Genomic DNA, 21,269 nt, shown 5'->3' on the forward strand with positions numbered 1-21,269 from the left:
GATGGGGGTGGGGTTGTCAGGAAAGGGAAAAGGAAAATGGCCAGAGCAGAGGCTGCTTTCTCTTGTGAACTGAGACTCACCCAAAGCCTGACTACTCACCACACAGGCTTGCAGTTTATTTGTATGTGTCTATTTCTGTCCCTGTATTGGGACAATATAAGGCAAAGCCCAATGCTGAAACTGCCTGTATGTTCAGCTCAAGGGTGGTACCTTGGGAAAGCACTGTAAGTACCCACTTAATGGGTGGACAGAAAGAAGGGTTGTGTGGGCGTGATAGGACGTGCCTGTAATCCCAGCACTGGGGAGGATGAGACAAGAGGATCACTACAAGTCTAAGCTGTGTAGCAAGACCCTGTACTCAAATAAATAAATAAATAAATAAGAAAAAGGAAGGGAGGAGGAAAGAAAGAGAGAGAGAGAGAAAGACAGACAGACAGAGACTGATTGATTGATTGTTTTTCGGAGCAGGAGAAGGAAAGAGATCTCTCGACCACAGGACACTATAACTACCAGGGAAGTATGGCAAAGGACTGAAGAGTCAAGCTGTCATCACACACATAAAAATCTAAAGTGTTTGAAACTGACTTTATAGGTAATAAGCAGGGAAGAAATGGGAAGAATCAACATTTATAAAGTTCAATCTGGCAGTGAGTGCAGGGACACCAGGACAGCAGAGAAAGGGCACAAGGCTGCAAGCATAGCGACCACCTGGAGCAAGGGTAACCGGTGCTCTGGACACCCACCTCCTGTCCTCCCGGTGCTCAAAATATCCACGTCCTCGGTTTTCTTCATAAGGCCTCTTTCGACTCTGGAATTGCTGTCTGTCTGGCTTGTGTTGAGAAGCTCCAGGTGGGAGGAAGCTGGGGGGTGCTTCTTGCTTCATCTCTGTCTTCACTTCTACTATCAGGACAAATCCAGATGGTCAAGACACTTGGAAACTCCTCAGCTACCACTTCTCTGGTCTCTTTCACTCCAACTGGCAAGCTCCTGTCTACAGTGGTAAAGAGCTTTATGGGTTGAACAGAAGCCTGCTGAACAAGCCAGAGAGGCTGTGCTGGAGAACAGGCCTAGGATGCAGGAAGGCCAGCTGGCCAGCTATACCTGGCAGCTGATGGGAGTGACAGATTTTAGCCAGATAGCTGGCAGGCATCATGAAAAAAGAGGTGACTCCAGCATGCAATAAGGACAAGCTCACTAAGGGCCTACCCAAAGATGGAACAACTGTCTTTGGCTAATTTGCTAAAAGCCCATGAAAGCTGGCAGCAACCTTGGCTTGTACTGAGTGGGAAGAGTGCTAGAAGACTAAGATCCTTTTATCCTCTGAGTTGCTAGGACTGTACACTGTCTAATTTCTTTTCCTAAAAAAAATTACTATGGGAGTTCTTGAAAAACTGCTTCTGTTTGACGAGAAAGAAAGTGGATGAATTTGACAGAACACTGTGGTCCTGCATCAAATTCTATTTGCTTTAATCACCTGACATAACCCAGAATCTCTAGAAAAATTTGCAGCTCAGCCATGCCATAGGTAGATAACTTCGCTACGTTGCACAATAGGAAGTCAAGATGGTTTAAAATTTTGTGAACTATGAAAAAGTCCCAGTCTCAGACAGACTCCAAGAATCAGCAGCCAGCCAAGAGTGAATCATGGATTCAGCCTCATTCCATCTCTCTCACAGTGTCCATACTAGCTGCCATGGCTCCCTCGCACCTACATACCTCAACACACACCTAAGGCCACTCTGAGCTAGGTACAGTGGTACAGCCTGTAACTCCAGCATTTAGGGGGCAGTGGCAAAAGATGATCATGAGTTTGAGGCTAGCCTGGGCTACACAGTGAGATCCTGCCTTAACAAGATCTTTCTGGATCAATCCCTAATGCTAACATGTAGACCCAATCTCTCAGAGAAGGTTCCTGGTTCTCCAGGGCAGGAATGGTGCTTGGTAATCTTGAAGATATCCTCCATGGCTCCCAGCAAGGGCCAGGCTCACAGAAGGTCCCTGATGAATGTCTGTTGGTAACAGGACAGAAAATATTCTCCTTGGGTCAAATGATCCCAAAAGTCTCACAGAGCCTGACACAAATCTGCAGTTTAACCTACATTCATTATGTTCTGAGCCACACAAAAGAAACATCAGGGGATTTCACTTTGTGGATGAACCAGAATGGACTGAATCTGGATTGAAGATTCAGTTAGATTCACTAAGAAAAGGCACTGAGGTCACATGGTGAGAGGAGCACAAGACTGGAGTGAGTTCTGGCTGTCATTTCTCAATAACAGGACCCTGGCTTTCCAAGAATACTGGCCGAGAAGCCAGTTTCCTGGGCTCTAGTCTCAGCCCTGCCATTATATAAGCTACCACCCCAACCTATAAAATGGGAAAGAGAAAGTTGAATTATGTTTGTTTCCCAAACTAGCATTATGGGGAACACTGCTCTGTAAAAATGTATCTACATGTTCGGGAAATCTCAACATAGGGTTTATATCAGAGCCTTTAGTACTCTAACAGATACAATGATTATCCAAGAAAAGGCACAGCCATGCTGCACTTTCCAGACACATGTGGCTAAAGAATCTTTTTTGAAAAGCCTTTAATAATATCTCTTGGAACAGTATTTTTCAGAAGTTGGGCAATATCAGACTAGATTTAAAAAGTTCTTTCTGGCCTCCACATTCTAAGGCTCTAAATAAGACTCAGGTATTAGCCTTCAGCCCTGAACTCTCCAGGGTGCTGGCATTAGGATCTTAGATGTTACTATAAAGATCCCCCCTCCCAACCCTTAGAAATAGGACTGAGTTCTTTGCTTCAAAATCAACCGACCACAATATCCTCAGAGAGAAAGGCCAGAAGACCACCCAGAAGGAAAATGCATACCCTCTCTAAGAAAGGCAGAAAGCCATGTGTAAACTCTTTCCATTAAGACAGGCAGCATGTGAGCTCTCCTACCTGGGCGATAGGCCTGTTGCAGTGGCTCCATGTCTAGTGGTCTCCTATCGTAGCCTGACTCATTTTCTTGCTTGATGATCTGGGTCTCAAAGAATTGGTTCTGCCTGGTAATATTGTCCATGACATCTTGAGATTAAAAGAAAAAAAGTCAGTTACACGGGTGCTTTTTGCACAAACCTTGAACAGAGGTGGCTTCTTTTATGCCACATGCCACCAATCCCACTGGTTCCAATCAGTGTGCCACAGAAGAAAGCAAAACACCATCAGATGAAGAGCAGAACTACTCCAGCTGAAACAACATGGAAGGGTGAGAGAAGCAGTCCAACTTTGTCTAAGTGCCCACTCCAGAGGAGGGGCAACTCTACAGCTACCGAGTACTCCACAGAGCACAATTAGAAAACTACCAGCCTAAGTCTGGTGTGCCACTACATGTCTGTACATCCCAGCTACTCAGAAGGTTGAGGCAGGAGGTTAATAAGTTTAAGACCAGCTTGGGGAACTTAGCAAGATACTGTCCCAATATAAAAACAAAGAGCTAGGGATGGGTGCTGGGGAGATGGCTCAGTAGAATAAGCACTTCTTTGGCAAGCGCAAGGGCCTGAGTTCAATCCCTGGTTCAGGAAAAAAAAAAAAAAGAGCTAAGGATGTAGCTCAGTGGTCCAATATTTACCTAGCATGGATTCAAAACATCAGCATAGCTTTTTTTTTTTTTTTTGCGAAACCAGGGATTGAACTCAGGCCCTTGCACTTGCCAGGGAAGCACTTATTCTATTGAGCCATTTCCCCGGCCCCGCTTTTTTTTTAATTTAAATATTTTTATTAGTCCATGTTTACAGTGCATGATGGTTGTTTTCTAAGATGGTTAAGATGGTATAATGCCCAAGAATTGCCCTCAAATTACAAAACCCTCTGCCTATCCCGACTCACACAGCTGTATTTAAAATCCTTTTCTAGGGGCTGGAGAGATGGCTCAGTGGTCTAAAGCACCTACTTAGAACAAGCTTGACAAGGCATCAGGGACCGCGGTTCAATCCCCCAGCACCACATGCCAGCCAGCCCCGCCCCCTGGTGGGCTGAGCTGGCCACACACACACACACACACACACACACCTCTCTCTCTCTCTCTCTCTCTCTCAAATAAATAAAAAAAAAATAAAAGTTAAAATCCTTTTCTATCTCACGATAGCTGTAAAGATAGGGAAGAAGGTAACCATTTTAACTGAAGAGAAATGGAGAAAGAATAGTAGCTCTAGCCTCATTAGGGATTAGTCCCAAAATAACTGGAGGTAAGATTTCTAGAAAAAAACAAAGACAAAAAACCATTAGTACTGAGGATTTAACTCAGGAGTGCTCTACTAATGATTTGTATTTCCAGGCCCTTTTATTTTTTATCTAAATAGTCAGACAGGGTCTTACTAAGATGTTCAGGCTAGCCTCTAACTTATGATCCTCCTGTACCACCTTCCAAAGTAGCTGGGATGACAGGCAGGTACCACTGTGCCAGGTTCTGGGAGGTGTTTTGTGAGTTCAAAAGGCGTTCCAATGAATAGTGTTAAGTGAAAATATTTACTACTCATGGAATGCATACTACACACCAGATGGTTGGGTACAGATGACAGTAAACCTGCCCTGCTGAAGTCTTCAGTTCAGGGACACAGGCTCTTAAGAAAATATACAAAAAAGCTTAACTGTCATTATAGTAAGGGCCCTTGAAAAATACCAGAAGCTGGGGCCAGGGAGATAGCTCAGCAGAACAAGCACTTGCCTGGCAAGCACAAGGGCCTGAGTTCAATCCCTGGTTTCTCAAAATCAATCAATCAATCAATCAATCAATCAATCAATCCAGAAGCTGAGAAAAGTGACCCAAAATGAACAGATGAGCTGATCAAAGGATACACAGGGAGTGACTCAGTGATGAGACCAAAGAACATTCCTAGGGTTGGGAGAACACAAGTGAAAGCTTAGAGGTAGAACTAGTAGTAGTGAGCCAAACCAAAAACTCCTTCCAGAAAGAGAACCCTGTAGCCAAATGCAGAACTTCAGCAACTCAGAATGGACACCTGCCTCCACAGCCTGCTAGTACCTGTGCCAGAAGCAGTGAGGCAGAACCACAGGGAAAGACAGACTATTTTGTCACTTGCGAACTGATTGGATCCTTTCTCAGAGGACAAATACATCTGGGTACAAACCAGGTGCAGCCCAAAGGGAAAAAGGCACCAGTCACATGGCCTGCTACAAGTCTGTTTATTAAGGCTGAAAGAAGGACTAGAGGAGGGGATGTTGGTGGCTCAAAGAATTCTGCCCTAGAGAGGGAAGAAAAAGAAACTATCTTCCTATGAAACAACTCCTCTTCTAACCCTCTAAGCACAGCATTATTTTAACCTCACAAAGCCTTGTGTTTCTCCCCAAGCATTTCTTCTGCATCCATGAAAAGCTGTGTTTCTGGGGATCCTCCCACAAACATCCTCCTCCTAGTAAGAGGCAGGCCTGGAGTGAAGTCCCTCATACATGCAATCTTCCTCTTAACAACCCTGGAGACATTATTATCCCCATATGGCACAGAGGGAAACTAGGTTTAAAGGGGAAGGACTTGCCCTCATCATTAAGCCAGGTTTACAACAAAATCTTGAGCCTGTGCTCTGAAGCACCCAACTTGATCTCCTCTGATAAGACTCTGGCTGATAGCCATGTCAGGTCTATCCCTTGGTGCTTCTTGCCAGAGCCCCTAGTTGCCAGATATGCACAGTAGCCACTCCTCCCACCTCCACAGATCTCTACCACAGAAATCCTCTTCCTAGCACATGGGTACTGGGCAATTTTTAGCTTACTTTATCCCAAATTTGTATTCAGGCTGCCTCTTCCGGACACCCAACCTTTGCCAGACAAGTCAGGACTCTTGTGTCAATCCCAACTCTTGCCTTTTTTCAGAGATACATCACAAACCTTGGGTGTCAAATTCCTTTTTACTTATTCCTTAGCCTCTCAAATCCATTCCCCAGTCCTGCCTTTTCATAACTCCAAATTTACTTTCTTCTATACTAAGCGCTGTCAAGATAGCTGCAGATCATCTACCCTAACCCGTCTTACTACCACAATCACACTTCCTTGCTGCTGCAGGTTTTCCACTATTCCCTAAGCACTTCCCCCATGGGGGGCAAGTAAATAACTGCTTTTGGGAACCACAAGCCCCCTCTTGGAGATACTCAACCCTAGAAACACTTGTCTCACTCCACCCTGGGGCCCCCTGCCAAGCTAAGCCAAGCCAAGAGGTTTCCTTTCCCCCACCCCACACCCTACATGCTTTTCCCTCCCCCAAATCTTCTAGACCAGTTACACTCTTTCCTTGCTGGACACTAGCAAAACCTCCCACATATTTCAACAGCTGTAAATTCTGACCCCACCCAGGTACCCCTGTTCTGGCCACAGCCACTGCAATAAAAAATCAACAGTAGCCACAGATCTGTGATCAAAGCCTTTCCTGCTCTAGACCACCAGGTTCTTTGTCTAGCGAACACCCTTCCCTCCCCTGCCACGGTCCAGACATCAAAGTTCCCTGTACCTCCTCTAGAGGCCATCGAGAAGGTCCCCAGATCTCCCAGCACCAAATGCTGAAGCTGCACCTGCCTCAAGGTTGGCCTTCCAGCCTGGAAGAGAGATGTGGATCTCCCATAGTTCAATCACATGCTGGTCTCCTACAACCCCTAGAAACACAAGAGAAACCCCTAGCAAAACCCAAGAGCGCTCAGGCCATCAGACTCCCCGGCTAAGGGCACATCAGCGCCTACAGCTCACAAACGCACTTCAAAACCTTACACAAGAATTCCCCGTACCCGATCCAGCCACAAACTCCAGGATCCTCGATCCTCAAAACTCCCTCATCCCAGGACTCCCGGTCTTTCCTTCCTCAATCCGGGAAAAAACACGGCTCTCAACGCCCAGCCAATGCTGGGCTAACACGGCCACTAAACCCACCCAACCTGAAATCTAGGATCACTATTTCCGAGACAACCCTCCTAATAAGAAATAAAAAGCCTCTGGTTGTTCCGACTTTCTCCGGTTCCCAAACCCCAGTTTCCGGTCTCTGGGCCCCGGGGCTCACACCCCTGTCAGATCCGACAGCGAGGCCCCCACCCCTAGTTATCTCCCCTGCACCGAAAGGCAGGACCCCCCCTCCTGTCTTCCCGAGCTCCTACTCCCAGATCTTTTGCAGCGACAGGTCGCGGGATCTAGGATCCTGAGGCCGGGCCCTGAACCCTGGCGCCGGACTCCCGCGTCCCACAGCCCTTCCTCGGCCCAGACTCCGGGCTCCCCGGCCCCCGCCCCGCGCACTCTCACAATGTCCGTCCGGCCCCGAGTAGCCGCCGGGCTCCGGGTGCGGCTGCAGCCCGGGCGGCGGTGGCTGCGCGGTCCCCTCCAGCTCGGAGCCCCCCTCAGTCTCGACCTCCTCGTTGTTGTGGCCGGGTTGCCCCGGCTCGTCGTCGGCCTCGAGCTCCCGCTCGTCGTCGGGGTCCTCGGCCTCCAGCGCTGCCTGCAGCCGCTCAGCAAGCTCGGCCTTCAGGCCGCGAGTGTCCAGGCCGCGGCGCTGCAGCTCCTCGCGAAGTTCGTTCACCTTCAGACGGCGCACATCCATGGCCCGGGCCCCCGGGGCGGCCCCCGAGCCCGGCCCGGCCTCCCAGGGCTCTGTCTCCCTTAAACCTTTCCCGTCAGGAGGCAAAGGGGGGAAAGGGGGGGTACACTCCAATGGCGGCGGCAGCGACTCAAAATGGCCGCCACCTCCCCCTCTCTGGTGCACCGTCTCATGCAACACGGGTGCCAATTGGCCAGTGTGGGGAACGACGGAAGAGGGCTCGGAATTTGGCCAATCAGAGCACGGCTTTCAAAAGGACAGTGGACACAGGGCCCAGGAGCTGTCGGAGGGGAAGCGTTGGTCTACGTCGAACCGGAGCCAGAGCGGAGGGCGGGAAAAGGCAAGAGGTGGAGCGCGCCCTGATTGGGTTATGCCTGCGCGCCAGCAGCTGTGGGATCAAATGAAGAAAAAGGAGTAATGATTTGGCCCAATCAGCGATAACATAGCAGAACGAGCGAGGCACGGCCTTCCCTGTGCCGTCCTCTCATCCAACGAATTTCTCTGTAACACACGTTCTGATTGGCCTAGATCTCCCGCCCCTTGAGTAGTCCCAGCGGGTAAAAGCACCAAAACCAATCAAAAGGCTGGTCGGCAAAACCCCCTCCTTCCTGTTGCCTTTAAGAAACCGGAAAGATGAATTTACGGAGGGCCCGCCCCTGCCGTTAGGGCTGTTTCAAAACAATCTGTCCACCAATCGTAGTCAATGTTTTATCTCACCGAAGTCGGTATAGATGGATGACTGGAGGAAAAGCTAGCCAGATTGGCTAGCCTTTAGAGGATTGCCTCATAATTTTGCTGTAGAGGGAGACCTACGGAATAGGGATTAAGTGGATATATTACTCATAAACTGTTAGGAACTCCGCTGCCTTTATGAAAAGCGAAATTTTAACTTTAGTGAGCCCTAAAGAGATGAAAATAAAAGCTAGAGTAATAACAGGAGAAAAGCTGTATAGGAACACCCCCCCCCCCGTCCCTTTGGTAGTACGTCTCATTGGGCGGCTCTTCCCATGAACCTAGCTCCGCGCAGCCTTTCTCTATGGTCGGTTCCTAAGGCGAACTGGGCGCTCTGCACGCGACCATAGAGCTTTCTCCTCCAAAAAAGAGGGCCAGAAGTTCGTCAGTCTCCACCCCAAATCCTCCAAACTGCTTCCAGTAGATCTAGCTGCTTACTCTCTATACCGACAAGCTCAAATACACAGATTCATAATTACATCTCAGGCGAATACACACAAACGTCATACTGTCTACCGCTGCACCACCTGTCGTCTCTAACTCAAAAGACAAAACTTCTTTGAGATTCACAATTGAAATACACAATCCAGAGCTGTGAGGTGGGTAGCTCAGTAGTAGAGCGCTTGCCTACAGTGCACGAGGCCCTGGGTTCCAGCCAAGGACCGCAGAAAAATTAATTAAATAAAATTTAAAAATAAATTCACAATGCCGATGGACCCTGCCTACTGAGCCATACACTAAATAATGAAAAAAAGCCGAACACGACCTCTACTTAGACAAAGGTGCACGAAGATATACAATAGGCATGAGTCCGATTACAGTGCAAAAGTCGCGGTAATACACCAAACTGCAGCGAGATGCGCCCGCACAGGCAGGCAGCATCGAATGACAAAGACACTCAGGACAGTTACACAAGCCTACACGACAGTAACCTAAACACACAGCATCCACTCAGCAGCGGGACAGACACTCACGTGGGCCCAGAGGTTCCAGTCCAGACACCCCGCCCCTCGCCCACGTCCGACTTCCTTTCTCTTCCCAGCTCCGCACAATGATCTGTTCTAAAAGTTTGTGGCCCGGATTGAACTGTCCCGGGTTCCCAGGAGCCGCCACCGGGGGGCGTTCGGGCGCTGCCGAGGGTTGTTCCTGAGGGCTGCAGGACACACCCAGGAACAAGTGCGAAGGCCTCGGGAACCCTTTGTGGGTCTGTGGATTGAGGGGTTCTCTGCCCGTGTGAGTCTGAACGTGTGTGTGTGTGTGTGTGTGTGTGTGTGTGTGTGTGTGTGTGTGTAGACCTGTTGTACTCCATGTTTCTGAATGTGTCTTATTTTATCCTGTATCCGTTTCTCAGATTTCTTCCTATTCCTGGTAGGTATCTTCCTGTGCATATGTTTGTAAATAAACTTGTGACTGTGTGGTTTTTAGGTGTCTCTTACTCTATTTCAGTTTCTATGTCTTTGTTCTTGCCATCAGATGTACCTGAGCATGTAGTTTATGTGGGTGTTTTGTGTGTTTGCATGTTTTTACCCTTTCTAGTGAGAATTAATTCCCAGACATCACCAAACCCTTTTACTAATAAGAAAGCAAACTACCAGGTGAAGAGCTACACTGTGGCTGAATGGAAACAAGAGGAGACAGAATAGTGACTGATAAATTTTTATGTGACCAGAGCCCCTCTAGAGGCACCAGAGTCTACATTATGTACAGGGAGGATGAGGGACTGGCTCAAAAGGGCAGCAAGGCCCAAAGGAGGGAGATGGTCCATTCCCTGAGGGGAAAGGAGGCACCCCTAATTGCACTGCACAGGTTTGAGGGGGATGCACCCCCACAGGAGGGGAGGAAGAAGCATAGGTGACTACTAGAACCTTGGAATCACCCCGACTATTCTAAACGTGTAGAAGCTTAGAAATTTAGAACATTTGAATCTTAACCTTATAGTACCTAGAATCTTAAGATTTTAGGAATATATATTCTTGGACCTTTAATTGTAATCCTAGACATGCAGAGCACAGCATAGAACCTAGAGGTGTCTGACATTAGAAATGTCTAGAACTTTGGTGTCTAGTTAGTCACATGTGTGAGTCATATCATTTAGATGCTTGGAATCCAGATTTTTGAATCAATGGAACCTTACAGTGCCTTTAAATATAAAACAGGCCAACATTAGAATTAGAGTTTAATAATCTAGACTCTTGGGGCATATGACCTAGAATCTTAGAGAATCTAGGTTCTTAGATTAAGTTTTAGAATAAACATCTAAGAACATTAGACCTTAGAATCTCTATCTTTAAACTCCTTCAACTTTCGAATTATAGGGGCCGAGGAGATGGCTCAATGGAATAAGCACTTCCTTGGCAAGCGCAAGGGCCTGAGTTCAATCCCCGATTCTGAAAAAAAAAAAAAACAAAAAAAACAAAAAAAAACACTTTCGAATTATAGATTGTAGAATCTTAGACCTTTCAAATCCAGGATCTCACACAAAAGAATCAATGATCAGAGAGCCTCAGAAACAATTCACCATCATTAATCTCTTAGAACTTGAACAAATAAAAATTGGAAGGCTTATGATGTACATTCTTATAAACAGGATATCTAGATTCAGCATTTGACCATCAAATTTTATAACAGTAGGCCTTATAGCCTCCATGGCTAGAATGATAGAATCTTTAGAATTGTAGAATCTAAAGTCTTACACCCTAAGGACTCTGTACTCTAGAAAAATAAAATCTAGACTCATAGAGTCTTAAATGCTAGAACTAGAATCTTTAGCTTTAAACCTAGAATCTTGGGCCCTTATCAAGAATCTTAGCACACCTGTAGTCCCAGCTACTTGGGAGGCTGAGGTGGGTCACTTGAGCCCAGGAGTTCCACACCAGCCTGGGGTATTGAACCACAGTGCTTTAGAATTAGAGACTGGAATTGCAGGTCCTTAGAACCAAAGATTCACAGCAACTTTGAGACCTAGAACCTTTGATATGGACCATTTAGGTCTTAGAATCTTGGAATGTCAGGTCTGGGAGGATTCTTAGAGATTGCACTCCAATCATATCTCTGTTTTGAGAGAGTCTTGCTATGGCCCGGGTTGGCCTAGAACTCTCTATGTTGCCTCAGCTAGCCTTGAACATGGCAAACCTTCTGCCTCAGCCTCCCAAGTGCTAGGATTACAGGCCTGCACCACCATGCTCAGCACAGTCACTTATTATGGGGTAGGATGCTGTGGTGCAGAGAAGGGAACATTTTATCTGGGATGGGGGTGGAAAGGGTAGGAAGATAAGGCTGTAGCTGAGGATGGGCAGGGAGTGGGAAAGTGGGTGTGGGGGATGAAGCTTCCCCAGTGGCAGTGCCTAGCTTGGATCCTGAGAGGGAGTCCCAGGTGGAGGGTTGTCTCAGGCTCCCTCCTCTTGCCCTGGGGGTGCTGAGGAACTCCTGTCAGTAGGCAGAGTGGGGCCAGGGGCCGTAGAAGGGCAAAGGACATAGCGTCCGGCAGGATGGACCTCTGCTGCTGTGAGACAGCTACAGGAATCCTTAGGGTCAGGCTGGGTTGGGGGGTCAGCTCCTCCAGCAGCTCCAAGGATTTCAGGATGACCTCCGCCCTCATCCATATTGACATAGAGGATTTCATCAGGCTCCTGGGCGGGGGGCAGGGCTTTCAGTGTATTCTCCAGGTCTTCCCTCAGCTCTGTAAAAGTTGGCCGGTCCCGGGGGTTCAGCTCCCAGCACCGGGACATCAGGACATACCTAAGGCAACAAAGTGATGGGTGAGACACTGAACATGAGCTCAGAAGGGAGAATTCTGGAAGTTGAGGAATATTTTAGGATATTTGGAGGCTGGCGATTAGAGGGAACCTCAAGGATTAGAGGAATCTGCGGAGGGGTAGGTGTTCTCAAGAATTTCTTTTCTACCTTTCTTTTTTTTTAGTACCGCTTATGCCCCTGAGCTACATCCTGGCCTACTCAAGAGTTTCTGGGGATGCCTTGGGAGACCCAGGAGCTAGGAAGGGCTTGCTGAATCTCTGACTCTGGGGTACTGTTCTAGCAATGGTTTGTTAGAGCAGATCTTCCCAAAGTGACCTCCAGAACTGATGCTAACATCAAAGCTAGCATTAAAGGGCTGGGGAGATAGCTCAGTAGAATAAGCGCTTGCCTGGCAAGTGCAAGGGCCTGAGCTCAATCCTCCGTTCCACAAAAAAAAAAAAAAAAAGAAAAAAGAAAGAAAAAAAGAAAAAAGAAAAGAAAGCTAGCATTAAAGCCAGAATTTTGCTTTTTGTCATGTTTTGTTTTTGAGAGACAGGGTTTCAGTTGCCCATACCTGCCTCAGTTTGCAGTCCTCCTGCCTCCATTTCCCCAGTGCTACCATGCCTGGCTATTCCATAAAGTTGATGGTGCTCTGCCCTCCAAAAGATGGAGGCCCCTCTCTGGAGGGTGGGCAGAATTTGGCGGCAGCGGAAGTGAAGGTGTGCATGATTCTGAGGCAAGGTCCTCAAAGGCCCTGAGGCTTCCTCCTTGGACTTTCTCTGGGCTCATCATGCTGTGGGGAATCTCAAGCAGCACTACAGAAGGGTCCATGTGGTGAGGCCCCGAGCCTCAGCCGTGTGAGTGTGCCACCTGGAAACTGCTCTCCAGTCCCAGATCTTCAGATGACTGCAGCCCAGCTGACATCCTGACTGTCATCTCATTAGAGACACCAAGCCAGAGTCACCCCACTAAGCGGTTCCCAGACTTCTGACTTTCTGCATGGTGTTGAGCTACTAGATTTTGGGGTATAGATCACTAACAGCAACTGTGCAGCCTTCGGCAATTAACTCATCCTGCCTCTAGTAGCTGATAATGACAGCTGTATTTTCCTGTGGCTGTGGGAAGGATCAAATGAGTTATATGCAAAGCATCTAAGAACACTGTCTTCCAGTAAGTTCTATAAAACTGTAAGGGCCAACAAGATAGCTCAGTGGACTAAGTGCCTGCTTAGGCAAGTGCAGGGCCTGGGGTTAGATCCCCGACACCATGTGGCAGCACCAGCCCTGACCCTGGGTGCAGTGAGCCAGCCACCGAGTCCCGGTGTGGTGGTGTGCCCCTGTAATCCCAGTGCTCTGGAGGCTGAAAACAGGACAATCACTACGAGTCCGAACTGCATAGTTAGACCCTGTACCAAATACATTAAAAAGGGGCTGGGGAGATGGCTTAGTGGAATAAGCGCTTCCCTGGCAAGCGTAAGGGCCTGAGTTCAGTCCCTGGTTCCATCAAAAACAAAACAAAACAAAAAAACAAAATACATTAAAAAATAAAAATAATAAAATATCAACTGTAAAGGTAGGCATAGTGGCACGTGTCTGTAATCCCAGCACTCTGGGAGACTGATGCAGCAGGATCTCAAATTCAACCCCAGCCTGGGCAATTTAGTGACTCTTTCAAAATAAAAAATAAAAAGGGTTGGGGCTATAGCTCAGTGTGAAGGCCTGGGATTCAACCCTCAGTACCAAAACAAAACAATCTTCATTCATATAGGCCATTACTGCTTCCTTCAGCCTTTGGAACACTGAAGGAGGACATGAAGAGACTGAAGCCCCAAGATGTTTCCTTTTGACCCAAGTAACTCTGTTCTCCAAGGGCTGGTGAAATGTTACACCCTTAAGGTCATCCTAATGGCTTCCTGCAAACAGCTCAGAGGAGACCTGAGAGTCTGGAGAAGATGTGGAAAACAGATGGGAGGGTTTGGTAGAGAGTCTAAGTGTGTAGGCACATGGAGAGGAAGTGTGGGGTGATTAGAATGAATCAGAAGTCTTCCACACTGGGGGTCTCAGAGGCGGGACCATCAGGGAAGGTTGTGCACTTGTTCACTGCCCAAGGACACCTTGCTGAGCAGGGAGGGGACAGATCTACCGTGAATTCCACATGTGACAAAGGAGGATGGATCTCCATTAGCTAACTGCATCCCATTGGCTGACCATGAATGGTCCTACAGGGAGTACTGGGGAAGTGGCAAGGGGGCTGCTGAACATTCTGAGTGATTCCATACAGTGTCCTATAAGGGACATGTGTGGGTGCTCAGGACGTTGGGGATGGATTCTGGGGTGAGGAGGCAGGTTCAAAAGGTCCTCACAGGCCATCCAGACAGTCCACAGGCTGCTTCAAGCGATTCCCCTGGCGCAGGTAGTCATAGATCTCGCTGTTCTCTACTCCAGGATATGGCGTTTGGCCTCGAGTGGCGATTTCCCACATTGTCACACCGAAGGACCACTGTGAGGAATAGAGGGTAGGAATTAGATACAGTCTGTCCTACAGAGACACCCCCACCGCACAGGCTCACAGGTACTCTCACTCTGGTGCAGGTATGCACAGCCCTGCCAGTGCGTACACCACTAGTTTGTAGAAATACTCTGGCACAGGTACACACTCACATGCATGACCTTTGTGGATGAATAGGCATGAGCATCCATGAATATATTCACACGTTTCATGGACACATGATCTCATGTGTCTCCCTCCATGCTGACTGCATACAGTGTACAAGTGTGGGCATATGCATGCGTGGTCACTGCTGCTTCTCTTGATGCAGACTGTCCATTGTGCCACCATGCAGCTGAAAGTCTGTACACATGCCTGGTGTGTACACAGCACCGTCCATAGACACCCACCACATCTCCAAAGGTGACTGGACTACATAGGTTCCTGCTCAGAGGGGCCCGCATGTTCCCAGGAGCCCTGCACCTGTAGCCACCCGGGAATGGTGTGAGATAGGCTACTCCCACCCCCACAGAGCCCTGTGCTTGGCAGAGGTGCGTGTACCACATCACTCTTGCTGGTGTAGACGCGGTCGGCTAGGCTCTCAATGGCGATCCACTTGACTGGCATCTTGGCAATGCGACCCTGGCGGTAGTAGTCCCCATTGTAGATCTTCTTGGACAGCCCAAAGTCCGCCACACACACAGACATGTTCTCATTCAGCCTGCTCGGATTGGGGGAGGAACAGGATCAGGGAATTGGCAACCTCTCCCAGCAAGCCAGCCGGGTTTCTCCGATGCACTTCCGCTTCCTGCCCCCACTGTCCTGCCTGGAGCTGGGCTCTGTGCCCTGCACCCTCACCCAGCCCCAGAAGGAACTGTTTAATGTCTTGTTCCCTCCATAAAATGAAGGTGGGACAAAGGGCTTCTAACAGCCTCCCAGTTATGGCTTTTTGCCACATTCTAAAGTTCTGCCTAGGCTCCTTGGGTTTAATTTTCTGATTTGTGAAATTTTCTCAAACTATATGATATATAGTGTTTACTATATATATAAAATGTTTACTATCTATAGTGCATATAGGTGTATATTAATGTGCACAGATCATACATAAATTTGAATTTTCACAAGCATATCCATGTGTTCTGAACCTGGATTAAGAAACCTATCTTAAATGTAGGGCTTTCTACAAGATGACAGGTCTCGGGTCATCCAAAAGAATATATTATAAAAGTATAAAAATGTGGTGTTTGGAGTGGAGGGGCTACTCTAGATTAAAATAGGCTGGAGGGGCATAAGGAAGAAGTACAATTTGGAATTCTTCATTAGATCCTAGTTCAGGGGAAAACTTAGTTATAAAAGACAATTTAGGGCTGGGGAGATAGCTCAGAGGCATAAGCTGAAGGTCCTAAGTTTGATCCCTGGCACAAAAAACAATCAAACAAACAAACAAAAGACAATTTAAAGGACAACTGGGGGCCAGGGAGATGGCTCAGTAGATAAGTGCTTCACTGGCAAGTGCAAGGGCCTGAGTTCAATCCCTGGTTCTGCCAACAAAAAAACAAAAAAAAAGCCCTGATACATTTTTATTCTTTCAAAACAAACAAACATTTAGAGATGATGTGTCATGATTTCATTAGTTTACTTGCAAATGGCTAAGGGGAGAAAGAAAGGCAGAAGAGAAATGGGGCAAAATATCAACAAGGGAGCATCATATGCTGACGCTCTCAACTTCCTTAGCTTTGTAATTTCGCAAAATAAAAAACTGAGAGAAAAAATAAATTCCATTTCTATATTGATGAGAATTCCAAACACTGATGTTGGTGTAGAGAATTCTCTGATTCTCCAGCTGCGACTGCTGTGAGTCTGACATCCTCATGAGATTGACTGGGGGAGGGGCGCTGGGCTTGAACTCAGGACCTTGGCCCTGAGCCACATCTCCAAATCTTTTTACATTTTGAGACAGGATCTAAGTCATTATGTTGCTCAGGTTGGGCTCAAACTTGCAATCCTCCCCACTCAGCCTCCCAGAATGCTGGGATTACAGGTGTGTACCACAGAATTAATATTCTAAACCTGTGGTTCCACTCCCTGCATCTTCCCTGTATTCCTGGTTCTGTTCCCTGCATCTTCCCCATATCCCCAACTCCATAAGGTGAGGCATTTGGCACAGAGCTAGACAGAGATAAGGCTCCCTTAACCACCCAGCCAGGCACCTTTGCTCCTCGGCTCATCTCTCACTGTTCCTGAGATATCCCCCACCCTCTCTCTTCTCCTTCCCACCCAAATACTGCTTCAAGATCTCAGTTCAGGACGCCCTCCTCCAGAAAGCCTTCCCAGACTCCCTTGCTGATCTTTCTATTCCCAGTCCAGAGTTCTGAGCCCCCCTTACAGGTGCAGTTTCCCTATCATCCTGGGAAGAAGGCTTAGCACTCACATGCAGTTCCTGGCAGCCAGGTCCCGGTGTATGAATCTCTTAGTACTCAGGTACTCCATGCCACTGGCGATGTCTGTCATGAACTTGACCAGCATCTGAGTGGGCAGGAACTGGGGGCCAAGGCAGTGGGGAGAAATGGTCAGCAGAAGCCCCGAGGTCTATCGCTCCTCATTCTTCCTTCCCTTCCTGTGCTTGTCTAGCCCTGTCCGCAGTGACTTCCGCTGATTCTGGGAATCAAATCTAAGCCTCTTCTGTCCCTTATAAGGCCTTAGAGAGTTCACTTTTGCTGTTTCTCTCTGATTGATCTCCTAATACTCTTGGCCTTGACATGCACTTTGGCCTTGGCTCACATTGTGTCCTGTCTGGGTCCCAATATCCTACCACTGGCTCCTCCTTCAAGGTCACCTACCGGGGAGGCCTTCCCTGTTCACCCAAACTAATTCCTTGGCCTCCTTATCGTGCATCCCGTATTTCCTTCCCAGCACTTAAATGCTCTTGTTTATGCATTTGTCAGCCTGTTTATTGCCTGGTCCCCCCTCCATGAGAACAAGCTCAGGGTCACCAAGATCTTCCCCGAAGCTGAGCAGTGCTGGGTAGCTGATATATGCTCATCTAGTACTGGTGGACTTATGATGAAATGCGCCTCACCACTGGCTGGTCCCCGAGCCGCGAGTAGAGGAGAAAACTGTGTAGGTCTCCATGCTTCATGAACGGTAAAATGACCACAGGTGCCGGGAAGCCCTCTCGTTCTGAGCCCTGAAAGCAGACACCTGAACCCCCAGGCAGCCAAGTGACACCCAGCTAGGCAGGAGAGGAAGCCGAGCTCCCTCCCTCCCAGCCAGACTTGGCCTTTCCTCCACCCTCCCCTTGAGATCTGACTTTCGCAGGAGGAGGGGGAGGAGGGGGTGTGCGTGACAAGGGCGGAGCCTCAGAGAAGCCCTTTCTAGCCGACTTCCCAGGGATGCTTCCGGAGCCCTCCTGGGGACCTCAGCTATTTCTGAGAATGGTCAGAGGTCGAATTCCAAATTGAGAGAAAAGAGGAGGGGGAACTCGCTGATCTTGAAAAAGAAGGGAGCTGGCAGCCTGAACATTTTATGGTCCCATCGCTACCGGGAGGGTTCTTCCTGCTGGTGTGGCCCCATGGGAATCTGTCCCCCTCTCACCGATGAGCCTCATGACATTGGGGTGGTCGAATTCCTTCATGCAGACAGCTTCACTCAGGAAGTCCTCCAGCTCTGATCTCGTGCAGATGGCGACTTGGGGGAAGGAAGAAGGTGGATGAAGAGGAAAGGAGGGAGGGGGTGCTTTTCCTTCTCCTCTTCCTCCCCCCCCCCTACTGTCATCAAACAGGACTGCTCAGCCAGCATTGGGGTACACACCTAAAGTTCCAGCATGCTCTGGGAGGCTACTGTGCCACTTAGTGACTTAGTGAGACCCTGTCTTGAAAGAAAAAACTCAGCGTGAAGGCCCCAAATTTAATGCTCAGTACAGAAAAAACAAACAAAAAGATTAGTAAATATCAGCTGCTCTACTTTAGGGCTTTACTTATATTAACTCATTTAATCATCCAGAGTGCTTCAATTATGAAGCACCAACTTTTATTTATTTATTTAGTGGCATTGGGAATCAAACTCAGGCTCTTGTGCTTGCCAGGCAGGCACTTATGCCACTGAGCTATATGGCTGGCCTTATATTTAGTTTTCTGAGGCAGGGTCTTGCTATGTAGCTCAGGCTGGTCTTGAATCCACTGTGTAGCCCAGGCTGGCCTCAATCTCATGGCCATCCTCCTGCCTCAGCCTCCTGAGTGCTGGGATTATAGGTGTGTGCCACCATGCCTGGCTATGAGCCCTATTTTATTTATTTAGTATTTGGTACAGGTTCTCGCTATGCAGCTCCGACTCATAGTGATGAGCTCTATTTTAAAAATAAGAAACCAAACCCAAAGGTACAAAAATGTCAAGGGAACTACTTCAGGGCATGCATGCTCAGAGATGAACAGGCAGAGTCGAAAGCCAGGCCCTCTGGCTCTGGAGACCATGTGCTCACTACCATGCTAGCGGCTTCCTGACACTTTTGCAGTAAACTTGGGCATCCTGATGATGATTATGATCCTGTTTTACAGCTCAAGACGCTGGTTCATAGAGTCAGAGTAACCTGCTCAGGGTCATATGGCTGGGCTTAAAATCCAGGCCGAGAATATCACCTGACATGCAAGGGTACTCACTGATGACTTCACAGCCCAAGCTTCTTTTTCTTTTTTGTAGTTCTGGGGATTGGGCCTGGGGCCTTCACAATAAGTGCCATCCCCCACTCCACTTTTGATTTTTAATTTTGTACAGTGTTGTGCCTAATTGCTAAGTTGCCCAAGTTAGTCTTGAACTTGCTATCCTCCTGGCTCAGCTTCCCAGAATGCTGGGATTAAAGACCTGTACCACCACAGCAGGGCTACGCCCAATTTTTAAGCCATGTATTTCAGAAAGGATCATTTACCTCACCTCCAGCCTCAGCCTAAACCTCTTATGTTTCTACTCATCTATAGAGGAAGGACTTGGCCTTGGGCTTTCTGTGCTGTGTGACTCTAGGCTGGCTCCCACTCTCTCTGATGACATACATAATGCACTAGTAGTTCACTTTATCTCCAATATTAAGTGCTTTGTGTCATGAGAGCCCTAGGAGGTAGGGACAGTATAAGTGCTTTTTTTTTTCCAGACAAGGGAAGGAAAGGAGGGAGAGTCACTTGTCTGAGCTCCTACCGTTGGTAAATGAAACCAGATGTGCCTCATTCTGGACCTACCCTTGGTCTGTTATGCGTCACAAGGGGTTGGCTCCTGAAAACTACATTTCCCAGGATTCCTCCTTTAATGGTTTCCTGAAAGACTGGAAGATCAGAAAGAGGAGGGGAGAAACCAGGATATTTTACTCCCTTTCTGCTTCTACAGCTGCCTTGGCATGGCTGTATGTCTTGTGTTCCAGCTCCTACAAGGAGCTCCTAACTCTGTGTTCTCAACCTTTCTGCCAAATGTCCTTGGCCCTAGGAACACCACTTCCTTCCTCTTCCCTGTAGGCCCAGGGGTGGCAGGGACTTCCTACTGCTGCTAGTATCCAAGTTCACACTGTTCTGGTTGTTCCTTTAGTACTTCCTCCACCATGGCACTAATGTCCCTGTGTTCAATTCCTTCCCTTGAAGTAGCCAGCATGGGCTCCATTTTTCAGCAGGGAACCACTGGCATTCTAAGTACGGCCAATCTACCATTAACTTCTGCTTATGTGCCGCTCTGGGAGACAGGGAAGGGGTGGGGGAGAGGGCTGGGGGTCCTACATGTGTGTGCAAGCAAGCACAGACTCACTCTTCATTGTCTTCACAGCCACCTTGAGGATGGAGTCGTCCTGGTTCAGTTGGCCCTCCATCACAGCTCCAAACTCTCCTGTAGAAGACAGGAAGGAGATACTGACCTGGAGGGGGTGGGCATCTTGACTGTAATTCTCAGAGTTGGCTGAGGGTGGGGAAGTGAACCTTAGAGTTCGGGAGGATATGTGTGCTTGCTAGGAAACTCACCTTCCCCCAGGGTCTTCCCCAGGGCCACCTTGTGCCGGTCCACCATTACATCCCGCAGCTTTTCCTTCAGCTCTTCGCTGATGCCCAGACTGTTCACTGCAGGTAAGGTGAACAGAGCCATGGCGCAGGGTTGCCATTCAGGTGACACTTGCCAGCCCGGATATACCCATTGTTGAAACATGGAACTACTGCATTGGTTCAAAACTACCTATTGCATGAACATCCTAGTGCCCCAACTCTTAACTCCTGTCCTGGACCCCTAAACTTCCTCCCATAGTAGTAACTATAGGGTTAAAGCCTGGTCGCAGTCTTGGTCTGGTATGGGCTCTGATTGGTCAGCACCCTGCTGCTACCAGTTGTTAAAAATGTTTTTTGGGGAGGTCTGGGGAGATAGCTCTGTGGTCTAAGCGCTTGCCTAACAAGCACAAGGACCCAGGTTCGATCCCCAGTACTGTATGCTGGCTGGCCCCAGAATCATGCTGGTCCCAGAACCCAGGGTATGTATGCCTGTAACCCCTGCACTGGTGAGGCTGAGATAGGAGAACCACGATGAGTCTGAACTGAGTAGTGAGACCCTGTCCCAAAAAATTAATTAATTAAAAAACAATTAAAAATCTTAAGAGGGGAGTCTGAACTGTTTAAGGAGGTAGAAATGCTAATTACCCTGATTTGATGGTAATATATTGTATACATTTATCTAATTGTTACCCTGGGGGCTGGAGAGATGGCTCAGTGGTCTAAGGCACCTACTTGGA

The 21,269-nt window shown here is 48.1% G+C and overlaps 2 protein-coding genes across 9 annotated transcripts in view; both read right to left on the minus strand.

The window, feature by feature from the left end:
• Positions 1–9,370, minus strand: part of Hnrnpul1 (heterogeneous nuclear ribonucleoprotein U like 1) — a 38,890-nt gene extending 29,520 nt beyond the window's left edge. The window contains exons 1-3 of one of the 7 annotated variants that reach the window (XM_004648476.2): positions 9,280–9,370; positions 2,947–3,072; positions 744–897 (exon numbers count right to left, since the gene is read on the minus strand). In XM_004648476.2, coding sequence (XP_004648533.1) covers positions 744–897; positions 2,947–3,067 — 275 coding nt within the window. In that variant the 5' untranslated portion in view covers positions 3,068–3,072; positions 9,280–9,370. Of the gene's footprint in view, positions 1–743; positions 901–2,946; positions 3,073–6,505; positions 6,730–7,281; positions 7,895–9,279 lie in introns of those variants that run through there. The other 6 variants (XM_023708623.1, XM_004648473.3, XM_023708620.1 and 3 more) reach the window with 6 other exon arrangements.
• Positions 9,371–11,435: 2,065 nt separating this feature from the next.
• Axl (AXL receptor tyrosine kinase) overlaps positions 11,436–21,269 on the minus strand; it is a 27,892-nt gene continuing 18,058 nt past the window's right edge. For both annotated transcript variants that reach the window (XM_004648480.2, XM_004648479.3), the window contains 8 exons: positions 20,515–20,610; positions 20,306–20,383; positions 18,122–18,214; positions 17,607–17,728; positions 16,959–17,068; positions 15,089–15,248; positions 14,403–14,539; positions 11,436–12,043 (listed from right to left, as the gene is read on the minus strand). In XM_004648480.2, coding sequence (XP_004648537.1) covers positions 11,692–12,043; positions 14,403–14,539; positions 15,089–15,248; positions 16,959–17,068; positions 17,607–17,728; positions 18,122–18,214; positions 20,306–20,383; positions 20,515–20,610 — 1,148 coding nt within the window. In that variant the 3' untranslated portion in view covers positions 11,436–11,691. The remainder of the gene's footprint in view (positions 12,044–14,402; positions 14,540–15,088; positions 15,249–16,958; positions 17,069–17,606; positions 17,729–18,121; positions 18,215–20,305; positions 20,384–20,514; positions 20,611–21,269) is intronic.

Source organism: Octodon degus, unplaced genomic scaffold (assembly GCF_000260255.1).
Source record: "Octodon degus isolate 3935 unplaced genomic scaffold, OctDeg1.0 scaffold00418, whole genome shotgun sequence".
NCBI classification, from domain to species: domain Eukaryota; kingdom Metazoa; phylum Chordata; class Mammalia; order Rodentia; family Octodontidae; genus Octodon; species Octodon degus.